Here is a 21,119-nt window from a genome sequence, read left to right on the forward strand (position 1 = left end):
TATACTTTTTCGGACATTAAAAGCCTAGTTGATCTTCAAGTTAAATATAGGGACATATATGATTCTTTTCTAAATAATCATATACTTTTTTTTTTTAACAAAGGCTAAAATTTCCATTAATAATAACGAAAATTACATGAACGGTTTCTCAACATACAGAGTCAACTATTCTATAAAAGATGATGAGAGCTGTAAAAATACAGTCATCGACTAGGGCTAAACTAACCACCATGGGTCACCCAAATTTATAGACTAAAACTAGATCTAATAATAAAATCTAGATTTATTGAACGTTCTAAGGAAGTCTAACTTCGAATGCACGCCTGATCACATCTTCTGTGATACATCTGTTCTCTTGAAGATTAAAAACAACATCGATATTGACGCAAAACATACCTGTACTTGATGAAATCCGTCGTAAGATGCTGCCTATAATTGTTTCAGAGATCTAAGTCGTTTGCACCGCAAAAAACAATTTCATCTCGAAAGATGAAAAAAAACTACTCTTAATTTCGATTAGATTAGATCTAATCTCAATTAAAATACTATAGTAGAAAATAATTTCTAAATTTAGACCAAAATTGGCCAAGAAAGAAATTTTATTCAAAAACTAAAGATAAAAACTATAAAAAAAACTAATTTGAGAGATCGGTGAGGTGATTTTTGGCCAAAATGAACAAGAAGAAAAAAACTTACTAGGGTTTAAGAGGTTTTTCAAAAGAGAAAGACGGCTAGTAACGTTGTCTTGTAGCATATAACAACCCCATTTTCCTTTTTAATTAAATAATCATATACATCAGCATGATTTAATGCTTTTCTAATCTTTTTTGCCGACTTGCAATATATTTTATCGGAAACAGAAGAAAATGATTATGTAATTGCTCATTAATTAATTTTGACTATGTCTTCGGATGAGTTCTATTAGAATAAAGTTCACTTTAGAGATAGGTGTTTATCTGTATCTAAAACAATTTGATATCCATTAGCTAGCAGCAGCAACGCTCTTAAAAGCTCAAATTATTTGAGAAATGGAACTTTTATAAATTAATCTATCGAGAATTTTAAATTTTTAAATTAATGACTCTAGCCAATTGATTTGATCAAATTTAAATTGTAATGCACCTTTTAAACAATAAAAAGTTGCTATCGGAGGACAATTTTTTTGATGCACACCAATTTGTATGATTAAAAAGGTCCAAAACTAAGAACTCAATAGACAAAGTTCATGCCAATGTGGGCCTAATCTGAATGGTTAAGGCGTTTTTAAGTGCATCGAAAGATTGTAGGTACGAACTACGCCTCGTTAACTAACAACTAATATGAGACTTTAAAGAGTCGATTTCCACCCTTAATAAAAAAAAATAGACAAAGTTCATAAACTCATTAAACTTGACTCGATCATCGATTAACTCACTCAAATAGATAAAAATAATTCCATATTGAAAATAAAAAAATACTATCTATTTTTTTAATTAGGCTAATGAGCTGAAAAAACCCCGACCTTTGTTTTATTTTTCAATACCACCCCGACGTAGCAATTTTTTTGATTATACCTTATTCAAATTTTTAGTTTTCAATTGCACCCTGATTTAAAAAAAATTAAATATTTATTATTATAAGGACTAAAATATGTAAAACAACCACATTTAAGGATTATTATATACTTTTTTCCATTTGGCCAAATTCAAACAAGTCCTTAAACTTAAATAGATTTCAGATAAATTCTAAAAATAATTAAAAAAAAAATTCAGTTTCCGGAGAAGAAGGAGCTGATCCTCCTCCGGCAGCTCTTGGCCTGAGGAGCAGCTCCTCAGGCCTGGAGCTGCTGCTCCTCCGTTGAGGAGCTGGCGGAGGAGGAGCAGCTGCTCCTCCTTCGGAAATTATTTTTTATTTTATTTTTTTAATTAACTTAAATTTAATTAATTTTTTAATAGTATAAAGAAGATGGTTTTTTATTATAATTTATAACATTAAAGATTTTTTAGATTTTTTAATAAAAATGAAGGACCTCTTTTGAATATTAACCAAATGAAAAGAGTTCAATTTAGTGTATTAGGGTGCAATTGAAAACTAAAAATTCGAAATAAAGTATAGTCAAAAAAATTACTACGCCGGGGTGGAATTGAAAAATATAATAAAGGTCGGAATTTTTTTCAGCCCATTAGCCTTTTAATTATTATTCTCTATGAATTGAAAAAGACAATATAGAATAGAAAATTAATACTTTGTCTGACTCAAATGAACAATACAATTGAAAATGATATACCAATAATATGATGGATTTTGATAAAAATTCATAAATTAATTTAAGAAGAAACAATTAAAATAATTAAATATTTAAGATCAATGGGGATTCGTAATTAAACTGATTTGATCAATTAGATCATATCAATAGAATTTTATGTTTTGGAGCTATATATTTCTGAAAGAAAAAAAAATTAGTTGTATTTATCATATTTTATTTTATTTATTTTTTTGATGGAAAGTTATCTATCGTATTTGAATAAATGCATATATTAAAAAAAGTTAATCAAAAATCAACTACATTTATCATTTATTGCTCATTCAGTGACTTATTTTGTATCTTTTTTAAAATTAATTTATCGAAAAGGAAAAAAAATAAAAAGCAAGAAAAGTGTAAGATAATACCGAATGTCTTCATTAATTATTTTATAAATTAATATATTCAAATAAGATTATTTTAGATATAAATAAATGAAACAATTCAAAATCTTTTAAAAAGTTATATGTATAAAAAGAAAACACTTAAAAGTATATGTTTTTTGTTGAATTACATAATAATATCTCTAATATTTGCTAAGAAAATATTATTAGAAATTTTATTTTCGTATGATTTTAATTTTTACAATTACATCTCTGTAGAATAATGTTAATATTTCTTTTAACAAAAATTATACTTAAATCATTTTTAAATTTATAAAAGTACATTTATAATTAAAAAGAGAAAATACAAAGATTTTGTACAAACTGTTCCAGTCTTGATAAGACAAAAAGGATTAACCTATGACATGCAGGACCCACTCTTCAACTCTTCTCAATTTGGAGCGTGTAAGTAAACCCAAGTTATCATTAGACTGTGAGTAACACGCTCCTAAAACTCACAAGAAGCCAACAATTCGCAGCAGCCAAAGCTCTGAATCTGATACCCATAATAGCTATCAAAAAGGAGTTTGACCAAATTCATTAGTTTCCTCATCATTTCTAACAAAATTAAAAGCTCAGTTCGGTTCCTTAATTTGCTGTTCGAAGTTAAATAATTTACTTTCCGTTATTTTAATCAATTAAAGATAATATTCTTTATTTTTAAATTAATTAAAAAAAATATATTTTATTTTCAGATCAATTAAAAATAAAATTAGAGCATTCCTATCCTTAAACTTGATTATATTATTATACAGTTTTATTTTTAATTGATTAAAATAATGAATTATTCGACATTAAGTTATAAATTGAGGGATACAATTGACCCTTTATTGAAATCCAATTGCAGCATAAAATTTCCAAAAAAGAGAAAACAAATCCAATCTTTATTCTGTCTTTCTAGTTGATTCCTTTGTCTATTTTACATGTTTTAATCAAGGCACATTCTCTATTCCCTCAATAATTTAAATTTTATTTGTTCATTTTAATCTATTTTATTTATTTAATTAGTTCTTCTACTTCTTTGCCACTGTTGTTTACTTGGTCTTTTGTAAAATTTCATTTTTTTTTGAAATTGTTTCATTTTTTTATTTGGTCTTTTTAAGGTTGAAATTTAATCGTAAAGGGACGAAATAAATAAATTTTAACCCAATAACTACTGGCTTAATACATAATTTGAACCCTGAAATTATACCATTTATCTATCTAATTCTTAAATTTAACTTTTCTAAATAATCATATTTTACCACTGAACTTAATAAATAAATAAACATTAATTCTCTCTGTTTTAAGTGTTAAGAGTTTAACATTTATTTATTTATCAAATTCAGAGGTCAAATAAAATTATTTAACAAATTCAGAAATTCAATTAAAGCACGTTAAAACACATTTATTTATTTATCAAATTCAGAAATTATTTCTTTCTCTGTTAGTCGTTTGTCATGGATACTGGGTCAAGTAACACTAACCAGGAGAAAATGCATGAAAGCACGTTAAACAAAATGGCCGAGCTGGTCATTGATGATGATGAGGAAGAAGTGGGAATGGACGAGGATCTTAGTTGTTGCCTGGTGGGTAAGCTAGCTACTGATAGAGTCATCAACTTTAGGGCTCTCCGAAACACCATGTCCCAAGTGTGGAGACCCCTACAAGGTGTTAGCATTACTGAGCTAGAAGGAAGTGAGGAGGAGCAAAACCAGAGGTTTTTGTTCCAGTTCTTCCACGAAGTGGATATTCAAAGAGTTATCGATGGTGGCCCTTGGTCTTTCGACAACCAAAATCTCATTCTCTGCCGCTTGAGTAAGGGAGAAAGTCCGGTGGAGGTCGCTCTTAATGATATTGATTTCTGGGTCCAAGTGTATAAGCTGCCAGTTGGGTTCATGAGCGAAAAGGTGGCTAAAAGTATTGGGAACCATCTCGGAGTGTTCCTAGAGTCTGATAAGAACAACTTTACAGGAGGATGGAGGAAGTTCATGAGAATCAAGGTGAAGGTCTGCGTTAATGCCCCTCTAGTCAGCTCTATGCGGTTAAGAAGACAGGGTGGCTCGGGGACGGAGGTGGAGTTCAAGTATGAGAGACTGGGGATATTTTGCTTTATCTGTGGTCTCATCGGCCACACTGATGCATTCTGCAGACGCAGACTCACGTGCAGCCCCGAGGATATTATCCTTGCTTTTTCCGGCGAGCTAAGAGCTGGAAATAAGCGCCAACAACAAAACTCGGCGGAGAATAAGTGGTTAAAGGAAGGGGACATGGCAAAAACCAGGCGGAATAGTCCTGTCAGTCCGGCCGATGAGGGTCAGTCCAGGACGGGGGGCGATTTGGCATATCAGACTGAGCACAGGCTGGAGGGAACAGAGGGACAGAACCTGCAATTGACAAAAAACCAGGTTGGTGAAGTTGTCATTGGGGAACCAAAGAGAAAACGCATCTGTGAGGAGAATGTTTTGTACGCAGGGGACAAGGGGAGTGATGTGGCAGACTCGCAGGTTAAGGCCTCAGTAGTCTTGTCAAAAAACGATTTTGGGGCGGGCTCTGGCATGGACCAGGCCCGCCAACATCAATGAGTATCTTATCTTGGAACTGTCGTGGGCTGGGCAACCCACGAACAGTTCAGGCCCTTGTGGGGCTGGTTAAGGAGGTTAAGCCAGATATTATTTTTCTTATCGAAACGTTGTGTGCAAGGCCCAAGTTGGAGGAGGTTAAGATCAAGGTGGGCTTTGATGGGTTATTTGTAGTTGATTGTATCGGGCACAGTGGTGGGCTGGCCCTTCTGTGGAAGGGTATGAAAAAAGTCAGCTTGAGGGGCTTTTCTAAATTTTTCATTGATGTTAACGTTGAGCTCAGGCAGGGAGGTCTTTGGAGGCTTACTGGTTTCTATGGTGAACCAGATAGAAGAAAGAAAAGAGATTCCTGGCAAATTCTCAAATCTCTTTCGAGGGATTCTCAGATGCCCTGGTGCTGTCTAGGGGATTTTAATGACCTGCTCGATCCGGGAGAAAAGAAAGGTCGTGTCCCTCACCCTAACTGGATGTTGGAGGGCTTCCGGGACGCCATTAATAATACTGGTCTGATTGATTTGGGGATGGGGGGTTACCCTTGGACCTGGGAGAGAGGTCGTGGGTCGGATGCCTGGGTCCAGGAGAGACTCGACAGGGCATTTGGGTGTGAAAATTGGTGTCTTAAATTCCCTACAGCTAGGGTTATGTCGGTGGGTTGTGAAGCTTCAGACCACCTTCCTATTCACCTTAAGCTGCTCGAGGAAAGGACAGGCAGGAGAAAGCATCGCTTTCGTTTTGAGAACCTCTGGGTTAACGAAGCGGATTGCCAAGAGGTTGTGGAGGCAGGGTGGAATGGAAGTTCGGGCGAGGGGATTAGAGGAAAAATCAAAAGCGTCTCTGCGGTCTTGGAAAGCTGGGGCAGAGATAAGGCCACGAGGTTCCATAAGAGGATCAAAGCTCTTAAAGCAAAAGTTGACTGCCTTAGGTGGAGAAGGGATGCGATCGGGGTCCAGTGTTTTAAGAGTGCCGTTTCGGAGCTGAACCATGTCCAAGATCAGGAAAGAGCTTACTGGAGGCAAAGATCCAAAAATTTCTGGTACAAGGACGGTGACGCTAACACTCGGTTCTTTCATAAGTCTGCCTCTTCTAGGAAAAAGCGCAACAATATCAGTAAGCTTCAGAAGGAGGACAACTCGTGGGTGTCTTGGGGAAGTGGCTTGGAGTCACATATGGTAGAGTATTTTCAAACTTTATTTAAATCCTCTGTGAATCATGGTATTGATATCCCATGTCTAGCTAACCTCAAGAGAGTGGAGAATAGCGACACTTTGATGGAGACCATTTCCGAAAGGGAAGTTCGTAGCGCCGTGTTTAGTATGAAAGGAGATAAGGCCCCAGGCCCCGATGGACTAACTCCGGCATTCTTCCAGAATTTTTGGCCCACTGTTAAGAAGGACTTGGTGGCGGCTGTGAACGGTTTCGTCCTCAGTGGAGTAGGGTACGAGGGAATCAACGACACCCTCATCACTCTGATTCCTAAGAAGAAGAATCCTATTGCTATGGGTGATCTCCGTCCTATCTCCTTGTGCAATGTGTTTTATAAGATTGTGTCGAAGGTTGTGGCGAACAGGCTTAAAAGTTTTCTGCCACTGATTATCTCAGAGAGCCAAAGCGCGTTTGTGCCTAATAGGCTGATTAGCGACAACGTCATGATTGCTTTTGAAACTATGCATTTTCTGAAAAGGAAGTCTCAAGGAAAGGAGGGATTCGCTGCGCTGAAAATTGACATGTCGAAAGCCTATGATAAAATTGAATGGTGCTTTGTGGAGAGAATGCTGCTTGCTTTTGGTTTTGATACTCAGTTTGTTAGTGTGATCATCAGGTGCATCTCGTCGGTCCGCTACTTCGTGGTGCACGAAGGTACGGAGGTCGGCCCTATCGTCCCTAATAGGGGTATTAGACAAGGAGATCCTCTATCTCCCTATCTATTCATCTTATGTGCGGAGTGCCTTAGTCTTTTGCTTCAAGAAAAGGAGAGTTTGGGCCAAATCCACGGTGTTAAAGTGTGTAGAAGGGCTCCCCCCATATCCCATCTGTTCTTCGCCGATGATTGCTTGCTCTTTTTTAAGGCAAAAGAGTGTGAGACAGCCCATATTATTGATGTTCTGAAGGTCTACGAGGTCAGCTCTGGTCAGACGGTTAATTTTGGCAAATCCTCTATTTTCTTCAGCAAAAACGTGGCATCGGATAAAGCGGAGTCTATTAGGACTCAATTGGGTGTTGATGTTATGAACTCTGAAGGCTCCTACTTGGGGTTGCCTTTCATGATAGGGCGTAACAAGAGTGCAGTCTTCGGTATGCTCAAAAACCGCATCTGGTCCCGCATTCAAGGGTTGAGACACTGTTTTCTCTCTGCTGCAGGTAGAGAGCTAATTATTAAATCGGTTCTGCAGGCCATCCCGAATTACTATTTCAATGTGTTCCTCATTACCTCTTCGGTGTGTAAGGAGATTGAGAGACTCCTTAACTCCTTTTGGTGGGGGTCGAGAAAGAGTGGTGATGCGAGAGGCATTAACTGGGCCTGTTGGGAAAAACTTTGCTTTCCAAAGAAGCTTGGCGGGATAGGTTTTAAAAACCTTAGGGAGTTCAATTTAGCGATGCTCAGCAAGCAGGGTTGGCGCCTTATTACCTCCCCGCACTCTCTGGCCAGCAAGATCCTCAAGGCGAAATACTTCTATGATTCGGATTTCTTGAGTGCCAAGGTTGGAGCTAACCCAAGTTATGTATGGAAAAGCCTCATGGAGGCCCAGGAAATTGTGAGAAAAGGGACGAGATGGAGAATTGGGAATGGTAACACGGCCCTTATAGGCGTCGATCCGTGGCTACCTGATGACAACATAGGAAAACCGGAGACTGAGTTGGCTGATCAGGTGAAAATTGCCCCTGTTAGCTATCTCTTTGATATGTCGTCGGGTACTTGTAGCTGGGATAGAAGGAAAGTGGACAGTCTCTTCTCGGAAAGAGACAGAAGTCTGATTTACAAAGTGCCTTTAATTACTTGCAATGTTGAAGACAAGGTGGTGTGGACCCCAGAGGTTAGAGGCTCTTTTAGCGTCAAGAGTGCTTATAGGGTGGCTACTGGGGATTTGAGGCAAACTGGGATAGGGGCCGACAGGTTTTGGAACTGGTTGTGGAACTCTAAAATGCCTGGCAAATGCAAGATCTTTTTGTGGAGAGCTATGCACAATTGGCTGCCCACCAAGGATGCCTTAAGAGCCAGAAAATGCGAAGTTCCGTCCTCCTGCTTAATGTGCGACAATGGTGTTGAAAATATCCCTCATTTGTTCATTAACTGTGCGTTTGTGTGTAGTTGTGGGCAGATGGTTGGTATTAAGCACAATGAGACCCCTTTCTCTTCTTTGCTGGACTTTTTCGACTGGCTTGAGGGGAGTGGTCAAGTCGAAAAGAAGCAGCTGTGGGCTATGACACTGTGGAGTGTGTGGAAAGCCCGTAACCAGATGCTCTGGAAGGGTATTAAGGAATCTCCTAGGTTCGTTGTCAATCGTGCAGGCAACGTCCTACATCAGTGGCAGTGCATTCAAAAAGCTCCGTTGTACAGGGTTATGGGTGAGGAGTTTAGTGGCGGTGCAGTCAAATGGGAGAAGCCTCAGGTTGGATGGACTAAAATTAATGTCGATGCAGCGTGTTTTGCTACCCCCCCTTTCACGGGGTGTGCGGCAGTTGAAAGGGATGACAAGGGCATTTGGGTGGCAGCTTTGTCTAACACTAAGGAGGCTCGGCTGGCGCCGGTGGTTGCCGAAGCCTGGGCACTGAAAGAAGCGCTATCTTGGATCAAAGAGCGGCATGGCAGCAATGTGTTAGTTGAGGTTGATTGCATCCAGCTTATTGATATCATTAAGTCTGAGTTTCAGCCTTTATCTATTTTGTTATGTCTGTTGACAGATTGTGTTAGTATTCTGAAGTCTTTACCAAATGTTAAGGTAAATTTTGTTTATCGCTCTGCGAATCTTGTCGCCCATGCGTTGGCTAGAGTGACAGGTTCTATGTCAGGACGTCGTATTTGGTCTGGATCTTCTCCAGATTTTTTGAGTCATGTGTGTAATTTGGATTCTCATTAATGAAAGGTTTAAGTTGATGTTCAAAAAAAAAAAAAATTAAATTTAGAGATTATATGGGTGGAAGAATAGAAATTGAGCGGGGTCAAACTATATATCAAGTAGAGCTGGCCATGGGTCAGGTCAGCCCGTGAACCGGCCTGGTCAAATTCAGAACCGTCACTTAGACGGACCTGGCCGGTTCCAAATTTTTTAAACCGTAAATCGACGGTTTCAGGTTGGAATCGGCGGTTTCGGGTCGGAACCGGCGGTTTAAGAGTCTAACCCATTATTAAAAAATATTTACTTTTAATTTTTATATATAAATATATATTATTTTATATTTATATATCTATATATATTATTTTTATTATATTATATTTTGTAATTATTATATATACTATATTAAATTTTATATTTATTAATATATCGTATTAGATTATGATATGATTTTAATAGTAAGTTAAATAAATATATCAACGTATATATTAAACATAGTAATCACAAAATGACCAGTCGATTTATTTTATTTTAATGTTATTTAATTAAAATTTATTTTAGTTAATTTTTTTGTTAACATAATAATTAAAAAAATTGATATAGTGTTATTTTATTTTTAAATTGACTTTTTTAATTTTTAGTAATTAAATTTTAATTTTTTTAAACCACCAACAACCCGTAACTGGAATCGAAACCGTCGAATTCCGAATCGGAATGAAACCGTCACTTAAACGAATCCGGACCGGTTTCTCTTTTTTTTGAACCGTAATCCGGCGGTTCCGAACAGGAACCGCCGGGTTATGAACCGTGGCCACCTCTAAATCTAATATCAAGCTAAGCACAATTCATAAGCAGCATTAGATGACATACATAACCCATTCATCAGCTTCAAGCCAACTAAACAAATCAACAATCTTGATTTTTAGCACTTCTTTTGTTTCTGTCTGTATTCTCTCTCTAAAATGATCCCCCTCTCTGTCTTAACCACTTCTAATCACAACCCATAATTCCTTAATTATTCATCACCAAACCTTAAGCATCACCAATCTTCACAAAAATGGGCAATCTTGAAATTTCATTACTCTTCTTAATCCTTCCCATCTTTGTAATCCCCCTCACAGCAAGTTCTCATCATACCCTCAACAAACTAACCTCTCAATGCCCAATGGATCTTAACTATGTCCTAAGAATCCCATGGAACCAAACTTCATGCAAAACTTACCAACCTCATCAAAACGACATGAACCATCCGCAAAACGACTTCAACAATGCCGACCCATGTTGCAGAAACCTCCTGTCTCTCTTCGGAGTTGGTCTTGCTCAGCATCTCAAAGAAACCAACCTTTTCCAGCTTCCAAATATAAACACTTCAGTTTCTTGTCTGAATGATTTTCAGAAAAAGCTGAGTTCTTTGTCATTTCCTGATGATATTGTTTCCAACTGTTTGAAGCCCAGTGGGTTCGTTTTAAACCCTAATATATGTGCTGGGGTTCAGACAACTCATGACTGGGTTAGTGTGTTGGGGAACTCAACTGTTCTTGACACAGCTTGTAAGCCTGACCTTGTTGATCTTACTTCTTGTAGTGCATGTGTGGCAGCAGGGTTTACAGTTCAGTCTGAGTTGTTGACTTTTGATGGTAATAACTCTCATGCTACTGATTGTTTTTACTTTACTGTTTTGTATGCTGCTGGTGTTGTCAATGAGTTTGGTCCTGAAAGTGATGGTTCTGTTACTTGTATTTTTGGCTTGGATTTGAATTCTGATTTGGGCTCTGGTAATAATAGTCATTCTGCTCTTGTTTTTGGCTTGACTGGTGCTGGTGTTGCTGTTTTGGTTATGTCTAGTTTGTTAGGTTTGTATTTCTGGTATGATAGGAAGAAAAAGAGGAGGAGAATGAATTCTCCTTTTGATTTGGAGGAACCCGGGTCTAGGCCGAAATTACGGCCGAATACGGGGTCGATTTGGTTTAAAATTCATGATCTTGAGAAAGCGACCGATAAATTTTCGCAGAAGAATTTCGTCGGGAGAGGAGGGTTTGGTGTTGTTTACAAAGGGGTTTTGACTGATGGAAGTGTTGTAGCGGTTAAGAGGATTATTGAATCTGATTTTCAAGGTAATGCGGAGTTTTGTAATGAGGTTGAGATTATTAGCAACTTGAAGCACCGGAATCTAGTTCCGCTTAGAGGGTGTTGTGTTGTTGATGAAGATGAGGAATATAGTGAGAAAGGGAGTCAAAGGTATCTTGTTTATGATTACATGTCTAATGGGAACCTTGATGACCATTTGTTTCCATCTGCTCATGATAATCAAATTGATAAGAAACTATTGACTTGGCCTCAAAGAAAGAGCGTAATCTTGGATGTGGCGAAAGGACTTGCTTATTTGCATTATGGAGTGAAGCCTGCAATCTATCATAGAGATATCAAGGCGACGAATATATTGTTAGATGCTGATATGAGAGCAAGAGTTGCTGATTTTGGATTGGCAAAACAGAGTAGGGAAGGCCAGTCTCATCTTACTACACGAGTGGCCGGCACTCACGGATATTTGGCTCCTGAATATGCGCTTTATGGGCAATTGACCGAGAAGAGCGATGTTTATAGCTTCGGAATTGTTGTTCTTGAGATAATGTGTGGGAGAAAAGCTCTTGATTTGTCTTCTTCAGGGTCGCCGCGAGCCTTTTTGATCACGGATTGGGTTTGGTCGCTGGTGAAGGCAGGAAAAGTAGAAGAGGCTTTAGATCCTTCTTTGTTGAAGGGTGGAGATTCTTCAAGCTCGAACCCTAAGGCGATAATGGAGAGGTTTGTGCTTGTTGGGATCTTGTGTGCTCATGTTATGGTGGCTTTGAGGCCTACTATAGTGGATGCTTTAAAAATGTTGGAAGGAGATATTGATGTGCCGCCGATTCCTGATCGGCCAATACCTCTTAGTCATCCTTCCTCTTTTGGCGACGGAAATACATTCCTTATCTCACCAGCATTGAGTTTTCCACAATTGAATAGTGGAGACATGCTAAGGTAAGCTATAGAGTACATTCCTTTAATGATTCAAGACAATGTGTGATAGAATATGGATGTGATACAAGAAGTGTTGAACCGATAGTGCATGAATGCATCTTTTAGGACCTAATTATACAGGCACAACTTGATAATTTTGGACAGATTGTAAATATGTTATACAAATATGAAATTCTTTATTTTCTTCTAGCAAATATTATGCAGCATTTGCATATTCGAAGCTTTGAAGAGAGTTATGATCTAGCAAGGAAAAAAATTTAGCAAACTATGTTGCACGGAAACTTGTTCAGTTCTACGCTTCGGCGTTTCATTACTATTTTCAGAAATGCTTCTGAAATTCTGGAACTTTACATTAATACCCTCTTCATAATATGTAGTTTCGTCGATTCCCATTTCAGCTTCTTTGTTTCCATGCAACAATAGAAACACATAGCATCTTTTTTTAGAAAGAAAGTTAGTAGGAAAGCCACTATGTAATTTTCAGTTTGAGTGTTGAAGTCAATAAAATGTAAAGATATTTATTTATTGCCTTTATTTAAAAGAAAGCTTGCTATTGTCTGTTTCCAATTGTTCTTATGATAAAAGAGGGAAAAAAACAGATTTAGTATACTATTTTCTAGAGTATAGGCAAACGAGGAGTTTGATGGCTATTCAGTTTTGTTGTATAATATACAGATGAGTGTTATTATTGGGTTCTTATCGATAGTTTGTCGAGTCTTACATTTTGGCGTTTCGTTTTAAAAACTATTGAGTCACATGCTTCGGTTACTTCATCTAATTTTCTTAACCATAAACTGAAGATGTGACTTGGAAAGCAAGGCAAGGGCAAGTGACCTAATGAGTAGGTAATGCTTATTGACTTGAAAGAAAGGTGCATGAATTCTAATTAGGTTCTTGGATTCTTTACTTTATTTTTCTTTTGATTCTTGCATTAGAATTTACTTTAATGAATGACATTTTCAAAGATGCCGACTCATGAATGAAAAAATTCTATTGTTATTGCAAGAGACCTCTTTCTTTGCATCTTCCTAATTTAGTCTCAATTTTTTTTCAACATAATGAATGTCACTATCATAGCATATCGCTCTCGCTTGCTCTTTTGTATTTTCTTTCGGACTAACGGATATAAAAATTAATTTTTTTGTATTTCTTATGAAAAAAATTTATTGCTAATACAATTTTAAAGATGACAGTATTTCTAAATTTTAAAAGTATTTTATTGATATGTGTCATACATTGAAAAATTAATTTTTAAAAATCATGTGTAAACTGTAAACTATAAAAATAGAGTGAATTCTAGAAAAAAATGCATAATTGTTTTTTTGGTTTGCTACTAAATACATATCAAATTAAACAATTACAGAAATGAGCTAAAATAATTATTGACCTTTTAAATTGAGTTAAGATTATTGGAACTAAAAAATAATAATTAGATCTGAAAGTAATGAAAATATTTGGATATTGTTAGACCAGTAGACCTTTTATATACCTGTAATTGTTTGTTTCTTAACAAGAGATGCCTCATTTTTTCTGATATATTTCTACTTCAAAGGATGTGTAGGTACAAATGAATTTCATACTTTTTATAAACTTCATTTGAAATTTCATAACATTATTGTTTATTTTATTAACGAAATTCATTTGAAATTTGATATCATAATTTCATAGAATTGGTTGGTGAGATGAAATAAATTCATTTACAAATGAAATAAATTCCACACAAAATTGAAATAAACACAACATAAATGTATGCTTATTCTTGTATATCTACTGTAATTTAGCGCATGATGCTTTTTGTTTATTTATATACAGCTTATTGTTAGCTGAAACATATATTAAACCCATAATCTGAACATCGCAGTCCTGCACTACACACACACAGACAAGATATGCACAGACAGGCACAAACAGACAATAAAAACATAACTACCAACAGCAGTCTGATCTAATAAAAATTGTTCAATCTCTGATCAAAGATAGTTCCTGCAATGAGTCCATGAACAAGTGTACTGCTCGAAGACTCCTCCGGAGCAATAACGCCGACACATTGTTATTAATATCCGGTGGTATCGAGCCGGTTTATTCGTGAATACGGAACTCGAGAATTTCGAGGTTGGTGAGATCGGTGATGCCATTACTGATGGGGCCAGATAAGCCATTAGAATACAAAGATCTTTCTTGAAGTGTGACTGGTTTTATAGCTGATTCTGCAGTCAAAAATCAGATATAAACACATACATTGTAATTTGTAATAACTCATCATAAGCAATAATACAATCAATTTCTTTTATTAATTAATCTCTTTCTTTTCGTAATTCTATTACAATTTATGATTCTTTCACACTGATAATTAAGCAAATGACCAACACTTCACCTGTTTAAAACCTTCCTCCACTATAACTATGAATACGGTACGTCTCTAAAGCATACCGAACTGGAATTTAAAATTTTTCAAAATCAAACCGATGTCTTTCTATAAGATTTTTAATCAATTCAAACCAAACTCAAGAAATCTTTTTAATTTATTTACTTTCAAACTGAGCCACATTTATCGGTTCCATTCAGTTATTCGTTTGATTCGGTTTTCGCACACCTCTAACCATGTTTCTTTAGTTTTTTGTTCCAAAATCGTTGCTTGATATTTACATTTTACAACAGATATAGATAGTAATGTCAAATTGTCTTTCCCAATAATAAGCAGACAAATCAACATAAATCTTAAGTTGATAAAACTTGCCTAATTCTCAAGTTCTTTCAGTATTATTCATCCACACATACAAAATATGTACAGTTAGGCATGGACATAGAATACCAACCAGATTAGCAACAATTGATATTTTCTTACAGAACTTCCTCATCATTTATACCAAGTCACAGGTTCTTACCACAAGTATTAGCCCTCTGTATTACCGGAAATTGGCATCATGAACTTCAATCTATGGATATGGTAGAGAATACCAGCTGCAGATCCACCGACAAATCCAAAACGCAGCCCTGCGAAAACTCAAAAGAAATGTGTTGTCTGACAATTCTACGAAGGCCATAGAATTAATACTTTCTGGTTTATGAGAACACAAACTCTAATACTTCTTGAATGGAAAACTATAAACATCAATAGTTTTGGGAGTTCAATACACATGGAATTCATCATGCAAAACATGAAAAAAGCAAAATCATATTTCCAGTTGTACGCTAGATATAACAATATCATCTTTATAACTTCAATAATAACTTTTTGAGTACAATTAATAAGAGAATATTTATGGAACTATACAGATATTTACAGTGAGCATTTCCAAATTGAATGCAAAGAAATCTTTTGCAATAGTCATCAGCAAAAAAAGATGATTGTTTATGGAATCACACATGCATTATTAGGATCATTATAAGATTTATATATATGCCTTTCTGGGATGTTTGAAATGATAGGCCAGTAGTCTCCTTTCTCCCTTTCACACCGTTGTTCCAAACGGTCGCAGTATGAGATATCTAGTCTTTGAAGTGAAACTGGTAAGCCCTCCTTTGGTAGGGATGAAAGTTTATAGCAACTAGAAATTTGTAATAATTCAAGGGAGGTGAGGGTTAGGATCCCCTTTGATATGGATTCCAAATTGTTGATGCAACTGATAGAAACATGCTTCAAGGATGTGGGAAGCAGGTGGCCATCATCATCAGGAAACGAAACCATTGGTATGCGAAAAATGTCAAGGCGCCGAAGAGAAGTGAGACGAGATAGTCCCCATTCTGGCAATGCGATAGGCCTTTGTTTTGAAAGACAACCAGCTATAGTGAGTCCTCTTAGATGAACCAGATTGTGCTTGAACTCTCCTAAGTATTTCAGATAAGATAGTCCCCACTCTGGCAATGCGATAGGCCTTTGTCTCGAGACACAACCACCTATAGCGAGTCCTCTAAGATCAATCAGATTGTGCTTGAACTCTCCTAAACATTTCAGACAGGCCCGAACGAAAATGTGTTTGATATTGTTGCAAACCATGCTCTGCAGGAGTGACTCCAATTGCCAGAGATCGGAAACACATATACGCATCTTTCCCTCTTCTTGAGATGGTTGGTATGTACTTGCTGCAAAACTATGATAAGCTACATTACTTGTTTGACATAGTTCTTCTCTACGCATTATATCTTGATCCTCATCCTTTTCATGAATATCTCCAAAACGAAGGTATGTTAGAGTTTTTGGCAAGCCTGTTGCTGGAAAATTAAGTTTCGGGCAGCGTTTTATTCTCAAATCCATAAGAGCTGTAAGGGTGTGTAGGTTATTCGGCAAAGTTTTCAGGTTTTTACACTCTTCTAGTACCAAAAACTTGAGATTGCAAGGCATGCCCTGATCACCTGTGGCAAATAAATAAAGGTTTGGGCATTTACATACTACTAGACGCTTCAGAGAAGCCAGCATTTGCACCTCCGCTCCATCTTCCCATAGAAATGAAAGTTTACTACAATCTTCTACCTTTAGAATCTTGAGTGCTGTCACTGCCTGCATAAGCCTTATATTTAAGAAAGCTAGGTCTGATATTCTAAACAACTGCAACGAGGTGAGAGAGCAGAAGCTAATCACTCTTCCAAAAATAGTTGCAATGTTCTGTATATAAAGTATGAAGAGATGATAGACTTCGAAGTGAATCTTTCAACTTTGGACATGCAACAATATGAAGATGTTCCACGGATGGGAGCTGCTGAGGTAATTCTCCGATCAACTTGGGACAATTCTGCAGCTCAAACTGAACAAGGCAAGGAAAGTTTATTTCACTGCAAGTCCAGTGCTCCCAGTTCAGCATGTTCTCAAATCGGAGAATCTCAAGAGATTGAAAAGAACTGGGAGAAGCCAAATCATGCCCGTAAAATTCAGCACCTACACTTCTTACTCCTCCTGCACCTTCTATGGACAATTTTCGAAGAAATGGTAGTCGACCAAGCGATGGCAATGACGTGCTATTTCTACAACTGACAAGATCCAGCTGCACTAGCTTCAGATATGAGCGATCCCCAAGCCACATAGGAAATTTTGAGCCACCGAAGAATGCAATTGTGAGCATTTTCAGATTCTTTGGAGGTTGCAGAGCGTCAAGGACAAGAGTTCCATCCGTCTTATTTCGTGAATCATTAAACTTGTCACACCATTTCATCTCTAATGAATCAAGGCCATGCTTATCCTTCAAACTGGCTGCCTTTGCATCTTTGATATCCACAACACTATGAAGCCCTTGTATTGAAAGTTCCCCCTGAAGTTCTGACAAGTCTTTTAACTCATGTAACCTGAGACCATCACATTTTGCCACAATAAACTTGGAGAGTTGCTGCAGATTAATCAAATTACCCAACCCTGCTGGCATCTCTTGTAGGCTGAGCGTTGAAGCAACATTGAGATAATGAAGATCAGTTAAATTCTTGATCCCTTGAGGCAATGCTATCAGGTCCTTGCATTCATTTAAAATCAGTGTTTGCAAATGGAGAAGTTCACCCACTGATTCAGGTAGCCGCTTGATGCCTGTGTGAGACAAGCACAGATATCGCAAGTGCTTCAGCTGACAAATTGAATTTGGTAGTTGGGTAATGTTAGCATTATCAAGTTTTAGGACTCTCAGGCACTTTAGTTCCGGTATCAAAGCGTTTAACATCACACCAGAAAATCCACCACGCCCATAACGTCGGACTATCATTGTTCTTAAATGCTTTATTTTGCACAGCACTTCTAACTTTTCCTCTGTCCAGTCAATATGTGTCAAATGGCGAACCTTATCATAATCTGCAGACCGTTGCCTACATCCCAAATCATCAAGTGAATCAAGATAAGTTTCTCCGGCTACAAAATGAGCCAAATCACTAATGAGATCATGCATCACAAACATTCCATCTCCACACTGTTCGAAAAAAGATCTCGAAAGTAACTCATTGAAATATTCCAGCCCTATGTCTTCCATTTTCTTCTTTGTTTTTGACTGCGGCAAAAGGCCTTCAGCCATCCATAAAAGAACCAAGTCATGCCGATGAAAACTGAAATCCTTAGGAAGTACTGCACAGTGCGCGAAGCATCCTTTCAAGTGAGAAGGAAGATGATGGTAGCTCAACCATAGGGATGGAAGAATACCACCACTGTCCTCCGGTATATCCCAGATCTTATTTCTCAGCACTTCAATCCAAATATTAGGACAAGGTTTACCGCGCAAGACTCCACCTAGTGTCTTAGCTGCCAAAGGCAATCCTTGACACTTTTTGGCAATTGCTCTACCTATTTCTTCCAAATCCAAGTGCTCATCAAAATTTATTCTTCCCAAAGCATGATTTATAAATATAGACAGCATAGCATCATATGACAACCTCTGCAAGTAATAAGGAGGAGCAATACCGATCTTTGAGGACACACGTTCACTCCGAGTTGTGATGACTATCCTGCTTCCTGGTGCCCCTGCCTCAAAAGGAGCACGAAACAGAGTCCAGTCATCATAATTCTCTGTCCAAACATCATCTAACACGATCAAGAACTTGTTTCTGGACAGCTTCTCCTTCAATTTGACTTGAAGTGAATTCAGATCATCACCGTCACAATCCTTTGATGGAAGGATGGTTTTGGTTATCCTTGAGACATTGAAATCTTCACCCACATAAACCCAAGCTTTGAAATCAAACTTTACAGTTGTATCATTGAAAACGAGTTGAGCAAGAGTGGTTTTGCCCATGCCGCCCATGCCAACTATAGGAATGACGGAGATTTCAGCACAAGTGCTTTCAGCTTGCAACAGTTGAATTATTGCCATTTTATCTTTCTCCCTCCCATGAACGCGAGCTTCATTCACCAATGAAGTTGCAGCAGGTTGTTCTCCTACTTGGCTGACCCTTCTTCTAGCACCCTCTACCAAATGAAGAACATCCTTTTCTTTGGCGATGTTGTCTAATTTGACAGTAACTCTCTCCATTCTTGAAATCATCTCAGCATTGAACTTAGTCGTTCTTTTCTTTTGAGAGGACTCAATGGTTCTTGAGAGGACACAACGACTAGGAATGAGTCTTGTCATATTACTACTCGAGCTGGGCGTTGGATCCATGATGAGCTTCATTCGCAGAGCTTCAAAGTCGAACTCATCAAGAATGTCATCGACCTCATAAGCCAAGTCTCTGAGCTCACTTACCCAGATTTTGACGGCTTTATTCGAAACCTGCTTCTCCTCCGCATCATCAAGAACAGTATAAATTTTCTTGAGCATCCTCTCCCATTTATTGAGTTCATCCAAAACAGGACCTTGGCGCGCGTAGTTGAGCAAGTCCTTGGATGTCAACTTGCCCAACAATAGCTGAAAAGCAGGAGAAAGAAGAGCACCTCCAACAGCAAGTGCGATCTCCAAGACCATTGTTAGTGAGTTTTAGAGTGTTATGATTCTGAAGTACTGATTTCTTGTATTCACTTAAACAAATACAAGGACTATCTAGCATTTTCCGAATTCTACATTAATATGTCCCCACCTAGCTTTAATACATAAGAAACTGAAAGAAAGCAACACACCTGTTTTTGAATTTTCCACGACGGTTGGTTGAGTGGTTGGAATGATGTAGTTGAACTTAAATGCGATGTTGATACGGAAAATGGTTGAGCTCAATGATGTAGCAGGCCTAGATTGTGAATTAAAAACCTTTAACCATGAGAAGCTTTTGAATTAATTTGATATCACCTACATCATAAGATAGATGAACATTATTTGATGAGTAATCTTACCAAATTTACAGCAATAGAGAGAGAGACACTAATTAAACTACTTAACATTGACTTAGGAGTCAGCAAATCTTGTTATTTTCATAAACAGCACCTCCAAACAAAATAAATCATTTAGCACAGTCTGGTAATCTCTACAGCAAATGTATCCTAATCAAAACCCTAAATTAAAACCCTAATTAAAACCCTAAATTAAACCTAGTCTTATCTAATCTACCAATACCAGCTGCCGGACCTGCCGCCCTAACCCCCCGTTCTCACCGTCGAAGAATAGACGTCTGTTCGTCTTAATCGAACGCAGCTGCGTTCGTCTGCAGACGAACCTTCGATTACAACGAACAGGCGCGGTTCGTCATAAACGAACCCAGCAGGTGAAGGAATCGTGCAGAAGGGTTTGATTTGGCATGGCAGGCGAAGGAATCGTGGCGGCCGGCAGCGGCGGCGTAATTGGCAGGCGGTGAAGGGGGCAAGAAATAATTAATATGGAAAATGCAAAAACATCCCTATAATTTTATTTAAGAATTATATGATACTTGAACTTTAAAAATTATAAGACTCATAATTAATTTCTAAAAGTTATTAAGTGATTGTTTCAAGAATGAAATAAATATTAAACATCACTTCAAATCTTTTTCCATTTCTTAATAGAGTGTGCTTTAGATGAGGGTGTTTTTAATATGATTTTGCCAACTTTAGGATAATTTTGATTCGGCTCACTTAAGAATAACTCGTTTAATATTTCTTACCAGATTAAGTGAGTGAATTGATCATTTGTTCTTTCTTTTTTTTGTCATTGACATGAGATGTCCTGAATGGGTTCCAAGTATGAGACGACGCCTTTAAGTTTTTTTATATTTAGACTAATCTCCATTTGAGTCGGATAGTCCCTTGCGAGAGTTAAAATTCTAGTTTCAAGTTTTAAACGGCTACATATATGAGTACGGTTCAGACTCGTGACCTCACTTAAGTCAGAGAGCGCCTTACAAACTCACTTGCGCGCGCTTTGGGGTTACGGGTAGTAGACACTGGGGCAACTTACGGGTAATAGAAATTAACGCTATATTTTATTTTGGTAACCAAATTTTAATTATTAAATAT

The 21,119-nt window shown here is 37.3% G+C and overlaps 1 protein-coding gene, 1 long non-coding RNA gene and 1 pseudogene across 2 annotated transcripts; 1 reads left to right on the forward strand and 2 right to left on the reverse strand.

Annotated features, from left to right (window-relative positions):
• Window positions 1-10,143: 10,143 nt before the first annotated feature.
• Window positions 10,144-12,862, forward strand: LOC126659760 (probable receptor-like protein kinase At1g11050). Its single transcript, XM_050353095.2, has one exon. The coding sequence runs from the start codon at window positions 10,335-10,337 to the stop codon at window positions 12,297-12,299; it is 1,965 nt and encodes a 654-aa protein (XP_050209052.1). The 5' UTR covers window positions 10,144-10,334; the 3' UTR covers window positions 12,300-12,862.
• Window positions 12,863-14,026: 1,164 nt separating this feature from the next.
• On the reverse strand, window positions 14,027-19,906 carry LOC126659761 (uncharacterized). The gene is made up of 3 exons (XR_007635067.2): window positions 19,815-19,906; window positions 15,181-15,289; window positions 14,027-14,502 (listed from the first exon to the last, which is right to left on the reverse strand). It is a non-coding gene; the product is annotated as an uncharacterized LOC126659761 (long non-coding RNA).
• LOC126659759 (putative disease resistance RPP13-like protein 1) lies at window positions 15,489-19,821 on the reverse strand (annotated as a pseudogene).
• Window positions 19,907-21,119: the final 1,213 nt, after the last annotated feature.

This window comes from Mercurialis annua, linkage group LG8 (assembly GCF_937616625.2).
Source record: "Mercurialis annua linkage group LG8, ddMerAnnu1.2, whole genome shotgun sequence".
NCBI classification, from domain to species: Eukaryota; Viridiplantae; Streptophyta; class Magnoliopsida; order Malpighiales; family Euphorbiaceae; genus Mercurialis; species Mercurialis annua.

Excerpts from the sequence above, each read along its gene's own strand:
- LOC126659760 (XM_050353095.2), top strand. The coding sequence starts at position 10,335 with ATGGGCAATCTTGAAATTTCATTACTCTTCTTAATCCTTCCCATCTTT.